The 6,756-nt window shown below is 38.8% G+C and overlaps 1 protein-coding gene across 1 annotated transcript; it reads right to left on the bottom strand.

Moving 5' to 3' along the window:
* Window positions 1–381: 381 nt before the first annotated feature.
* On the bottom strand, window positions 382–1,388 carry LOC138168425 (olfactory receptor 4K15-like). The gene has a single exon (XM_069097452.1). The coding sequence runs from the start codon at window positions 1,354–1,356 to the stop codon at window positions 382–384; it is 975 nt and encodes a 324-aa protein (XP_068953553.1). The 5' UTR covers window positions 1,357–1,388.
* Window positions 1,389–6,756: the final 5,368 nt, after the last annotated feature.

Raw genomic sequence — 6,756 nt, 5'->3', positions numbered from 1 at the left:
GTATTTTTTTCCCACCATATTTTCTACCCATTAGCTTCATGTACTTATTTTAATTGCAGAGTCTCTCTGCAGAGACCTATTTTTCCCTCTACCTAAGTTCCATAAGTTTATTTCCTTTTCAAATAAACTCCACAGAAAAATTTGACTTTCTATTAGAAAATTTAAAGGAAGATACAAGAGAGAGGGAAGAAAATATCCTCTACTACATTAAACTGTCTTGTTTTGTCATCACCACATTACCCTGTTTTAACAAATATTGCAATTATTTCTCCATTCTTGCCTTTTGACAAAAGTAGTTGAAAAGTTTGACATTAACATTACAGTGGTCTTTGGTCACAGTTTAGAGATAATAGATTAGAAAGGATTAGGTTGGTGGGGAGACTATTTGTGTTCCAAAAATAGGACATTTCTTATTATAGCAGATACTTGGCCAGACTTTAGGAATCGGCTCTTCAATTTGGACATGGCTGTCTTTACTTCTTTGTTCCGTAGCGTGTAAATAGCTGGGTTTAATATGGGAGTGAATATGGTATAAAACACTGCAAGAACTTTGTCTGCTGAGTAGCCACTGAAAGGCCACACATAGATGAAGATGCATGGCCCAAAAAACAAAGTGACCACAGTGATATGGGCAGTCAGTGTAGAGCGTGCTTTTGCCATACTAGCTGATGAGCGATTGCGTACTGTGATGAGTATGAATGTATATGAAACAACCAGGAGGAGAAAGGAGCTCATGGTGAGAAAGCCACTATCTGCCACAATTAGCAAGCTGATAACATAGGTGTCTATACAGGCAAGTTTGGTCACCAGAGGGAGGTCACAGAAAAAGCTGTCCACCTTATTGGGACCACAGAAGGGCAAGTTGACTGTAAAAGCCAGCTGGCTAGTTGTGTGTATGAAGCCAACACACCAGGGGATGATAACCAGAACAATACAGACACGCCGACTCATGATGGTCATGTAGTGGAGTGGTTTACATATGGCAACATAGCGATCATAGGCCATGGACACAAGAAGCACCATCTCACTCCCGGCAAAAAGGTGTACACAGAAAATCTGAGCCAGACAAGCCTCAAATGTGATAGTCTTTTGCTCAACAAGGAAGTCTGCAATCATTTTAGGGGTGGCAAAAGAGGCCACACAGATATCTATAAAAGAGAGGTTTGCGAGTAAAAAGTACATGGGTGAGTGAAGACGTGGGTCTGAAGTCACAGTGAGGATAATTAGGAAGTTTCCCATCACAATAGCAATGTAGAGCAATGAAAACACAACAAAGAAGAGAGGTTGGAGATCTGGGTCATCAGAGAGTCCCAGCAAGATGAACTCAGACACTCGGGAGTGATTTATCTCATTCATTGACTTGCGTTGAAAGAAATGTTTTTCAGTTATCTGGAAGTAAGAGAAATAGCAGAGATCAGTTAATAGAACTGGATTGAGGCAGAGTTTTAAACTATTTCTCTTAATACTGAGAAATCCTGAAGCTCTCCTTTTAATAAGAAAACAAAGTACATTTATTTCTATCATGGACTTCATGAGGAAGGCTGTCCCACTCTTAAGAGTTGTATTTTATTCTACAGCAAACAGAGTTGAAAGCCTGCTGTGACAATCAAGACCTTATTAGAATGTCAAGACCCCTTCCTGAATGCCATAGCATTAGGAAACTTGCCACACAACCTACTATGATAATTTTCAGTCTTCTGTAAAGGAATATTAAAAACATTAAGTTTTTATTTCATTTTTCATAAAAATTTTATTTCATTTATTTCATAATTTCATCAAATTATGTTCAAATATTTTAACACTGATTTTAAAAAATTTTGTATTCCAAATTTTTCCCTCCCTCCCATGTCTACCCTACCGCTTAAGAAATAAGTAATATGGTATCAATTTTGCATGTGAAGTAATGCAAATCATTTACATATTAGCCATGTTGCAAAAGAAAACATAAAGAAGGGAAGTAAAGAAAATTTAAAAAGTATGCTTCTATCTGCACTCAGAATTTATCAGCTCTCACTCTGAAGATGGAAAGAATGTTTTATCATGGGTCCTTTGTAATTGTCTTGGATCATTGTCTTCATCAGAGTATCTAAGTCTTTCACAATTCATCTTCCTATAATATTGCAGTTACTGTTGGGAATATCGCAAATGGTCCATTATAACTATTCAGGAAAATTTCATTTTGTCACACATTCTTAAATATCTACTATGTGCAATACAATTTGCTATGAACTGAAGGAGTTTCAAAGTGAAAAAAATATATTATATCTGACTTCCATGAGCTTATAATGTAGTCATGAAGATAAGACTACTAAACAAATATCCATATTATAAATGAGAATTTTGAGGAAGGATCATTTTTAACTGGTAGACTCAGGGAAAATTTCATGGAGAGGATGATGTGAATTGGTCTTGAAGGATGAATGTATAGAGGGAATAAAGTGCAACATAAGTAAACTAAGTCTTATCGTTAAACCTTTTCTTATACAATCACATATGATAATATTTTCATTTCTAACAATCTGCTCTTTTCCCCAGTTGTCTCCTGAGATCAGCAACCATTTTTTTTAGGGGTGGCAAAAGACGCCACACAGATATCTATAAAAGAGAGGTTTGCAAGTAAAAAATAACTACTTCATCATGATATGTGACCCAATTGCATTCTAATATCCAGTTCCATTCTGATACCCAATAATACAATATCCCTTTATGACTTTCACCTCCTCAAATTTAATAGCTGTTATCTTCAGATTGACTCTGCTCCAATCTGATTTCCCTCTTTCCAGATAAATTCCAGAGATCAGATTGAATAGGGTAGCTCAGGCTTTGTCCCAGATGCCAAAACATGTTTCTTTGTCCTTCGAGGTAAGTTTCATTCTCCTCATCACAGTTATGGACACACAGTTAATGGCCACACAAATGACTCACTTTCTTGGTTAACTTATCAGTCAACTCCTTAAAATTCAGTGGCCTTTACATCCCTCTCCCAAGTGCTACATACCATCTGGGAAGTTTGGCCTCCTCTATTTCCAAATTCCTGATATATTACCTGTCTTTGCACTACTTTTTTTTTCTCCTTTCCATACAAATATTTGTTTCTTTCATCTATGAACTATTGGCTTGCTCTCATTCCTCCCTAGTAAATTCGCAGTGTTTTCCACCTAAAACCTTCTTTCCTTATCCACCCTGCCTTCCTATTTTTTCAACCTCTCTAATACCCTTAACATCTGTCTCTCTTCTAACCTTAGCCACACAAAGGTATAGTCATTATACCTTTCACAAATTCCTTGCCTCCTCCTATCCTCTTTTCAACTCCATTTCCCCCAGAAATTAGAATCCATAGCTTTATCTCTGACAAATATTATACTAATTATATCACATATTGAGTTATTATTCCATCTTTATAGCTAAAAAAGCATGCATTTGTCAAATGTTCACATGACATAAAGGTAGGAGAGGGTACCAAAACAGTTGTTGATCAAATAAAAACTTTTTAAAGTCTAGAAGGCGGAGGAAAATAATTATGGATCATATCTATTAAAATTAAATTCCCAGATTAAGGAGAGAATATTACAAGCAGCCAGTGCCCAGAACCAGGAAAGATATTTGGCATCTCTAATACTTTTTCCTAATCAGAACCTATTGTAAGTAATTGATTCAGTTCTGACTGTCACATTTTAGAAATAATATTGACAAAATAGAATATATCGAGAAGAGGGCAGCCAGGATAGTAAGAAAAAAAATGACTGAATCCCATGCCATTTGAGGATCAGTTGAAAAACTGGGGACACAGATTTGGAAGGAGAAAATTTGGAGAATAATGAAAAGGTTATTAAAGGCAGTTATATTTAACTATTACAAAAACTCTTGGGGGGGGGGGGGACGAGTCAAGATGGCTGAGTAGAAGCAGCACCTCTAAGTGGCTCTGGCTTCCACCTTCCCCAATCAATGTTAAAAGGGGATTCTGAATAAACGTTGTAGTTGCAGTACCCACAAAATGACACAGAAAAACTAACCTCCCACTGAGGAAAGCCTGGCAGGCCAGCAGGATCTGCCAGCACAGTGCTCTGGGAACTGAGCTTGAGATTTTAGCCTCAGGGTGGATCTGACAAGCTGCCAGCCAGAGGGACTCCAGATCAGCAGCAGCTATGGCCATTTCCAGAATTATCAACACATAGATACGAAGGACAAAGTGTGAGGTCAATGCAGTCTGGACTTTGGGACCCAGTAAGTGGGATTTCTTTGGCTTTTGCCCCCAGAGCAAGAAGATGTTGAGTAGCCTGGCACAACCAGCCAGTGCCAAGTGGCAGCTTCAGCTCCTAGCCTACAGAGTGTAGGGGGAAAAAGTGACCTTACTGAGGGATAATCACTCTTGCTTTGACCTTCTTGGATCTGGATTGCAGTCTAGGCTGGAGGTACTGGGGTATATGCCCAGCTTGCCAGAGTATGTGGAGGCCTCAGAGAGGGCACCCATATAATACCTCCAGCAGCTGAGAAAACCCCAGCATTTGGGACCAAAACTCCCCTGTCTGGTGGCAAAGTCCTACTGTGGCAAAAAGCCCAGGGGTTGGGGTGGCCAGGTAGCACAGCAAGCAAGAGCACCAGCCCCAGTGTTGGGATAACCTGGGGAATGAATCCAGTCTCAGACACTTAGCACCCACCCAGAAACACCTGGCCGTGTAACCTTGAGCAAGTTACTTAACACCAATTGCTTAAAAAAAAAAGCCTAGGGATCAAGTGACTGAGGGGCAACATGACCAGTTAAAGGAAATAGCAAACAGAAGATTCCAACATTAGACTCCTATTTTGGGAACAAAAAGGAGTAAAGCGTGGAACAGGAGGAAGACAGTGAAGTCAGAACTCCTGCACCAAAAGCTTCAAAGGAAAATGTAAGAAGGAGATAAGAGAAGTGGAGGAAAAATTGGGAAGAGAAATGAGAATGATGCAAGAAAATTATGGAAATAGAGTCAACAGCCTGACTGAGGAAAATCCACCTTAAAAAATAGACTAACTCAAATAGCAAAAGAGGCTCAAAAAGTCAATGAGGAATGCCTTCAAAAGCCAAATTTGCCAGATGGAAAAAGAATGTCAAAAGCTCAATGAGGAGAATCATTGCTTCAGAATTAGATTGGAGCAAATGGAAGCTAATGACTTTATGAGAAATCAAGATGCTGTTAAACAGATCCAAACAAATGAAAGAATAGAAGGCAATTGGGGCGGCCAGGTAGCACAGTGAGTAAGAGCACTGGCCCCAGAGACGGGATGACCTGGGATTGAATCTGGGCTCAGACACTTAGCACCCACCCAGAAACACCTGGCTGTGTAACCTTGAGCAAGTTACTTAACCCCAATTGCTTAGGGGCAGCCAGGTGGCTCAGTGAGTAAGAGCACTGGCCCCAGAGTTGGGATAACCTGGGATCCAATGCAGGCATTGATACTTACCACCACACCCAGAAATAACTGGCTATGTAACCTTGAGCAAGTAACTTAACCCCGATTGCTTTAAAAAAAAAAAGAAGAATAGAAGGCCATGTGAAATATCTCATGGGAAAAACCACTGACCTGGAAAATAGATCCAGGAGAGATAAATTAATAATTATTGGATTACCTGAAAGCCATGACCAAAGTAAGAACCTGGAAATCATCCTCCAGGAAATTCTCAAAGAAAAATGCCCTGATGATTTAGAACAAGAGGACAAAATAGAGGTTGAAAGAATTCAGTGATCACCTCCTGAAAAAGATCCCAAAAAATAAAACTCCTAGGAATATTATAGCCAGGTTCTGGGATTCCCAGATTAAGTAGAGAATATTTCAAGCAGCCAGGAAGAAATAGTTTGAATACAAGAAGCAAGAGAATCATGAGAAGGTAAACAGGGAAAAGAAATCATAAGGAACTTATCAAAGCTGAACTATTAACATTCCTAAATGGAAAAACAATAATTGTAACTGATGAAACTTTTCTCAGTATGAAAATAGTTGAAGAGAATAGATTTATATATGCATGTATATATACATATATGTCTATATATGAGGGGATATGGGCATATGAATACATATATGAATGTGTGTATATATGTTTACAGGTATACATAGATAGAGGGCACAGGGCCAATTTAACAGGAAGAAATGACACTTAAAAAGTGAAATTAAGAAGTGAGAGATGAATATAATGAGAGGAGATGGGGAGAGACAGAATGGGGTAAACTATCTCATATAGATGAGGTAAGGAAAAATGGTTACAATGGACAGGAAGAATAGGAAGGCAAAAGGGAATGGGTCAACCTTATTCTCATTGAATTTGGCTTGGGGAGGGAATTAAATACCCACAAAATAGGGTATCTCACCCTACAGGTGAGTAGGGGGGAAGGGGATGAGAGAGGGGATGATAGAAGGGAGGGCAGACTAGGGGGGGAGGGAAATTGGAAGCACCCACTTTTGAAAAGGGATGAGATCAAAGTAGAGAATAGAGCAAGTGGGAGGTGGGATAGGAAGGAGGGAAATATAGTCAGTCTTTTACAATATATCTACTAAGGTAATGTTTTGCATTAGCTACACATGTCCAACCTATACTGAACTGCTTATCTTCCCAGTAAGGGTGGGAGACAAGGGAGGAAGGGAATGAATCTGGAATTCAAAGTTTTAAAATTAAATGTTTAAATATATATATATATTATACTATTATTCATATTATTTTACATGTAATTGGGAAATAAGATATACAGGCACTAGGGCATAAAGATCCACCATGCCCTACTGGAA

Source organism: Petaurus breviceps, unplaced genomic scaffold (genome assembly GCF_028583685.1).
Source record: "Petaurus breviceps papuanus isolate PSGF00001 unplaced genomic scaffold, PetGlider_PUasm1.0 37, whole genome shotgun sequence".
NCBI classification, from domain to species: domain Eukaryota; kingdom Metazoa; phylum Chordata; class Mammalia; order Diprotodontia; family Petauridae; genus Petaurus; species Petaurus breviceps.
Note: the sequence above shows the minus strand (reverse complement) of the source record. Positions and strands in the feature narration are given on the sequence as shown.

Coding starts and splice junctions, on each gene's coding strand:
- LOC138168425 (XM_069097452.1), bottom strand. CDS start 1,356: ATGAATGAGATAAATCACTCCCGAGTGTCTGAGTTCATCTTGCTGGGA.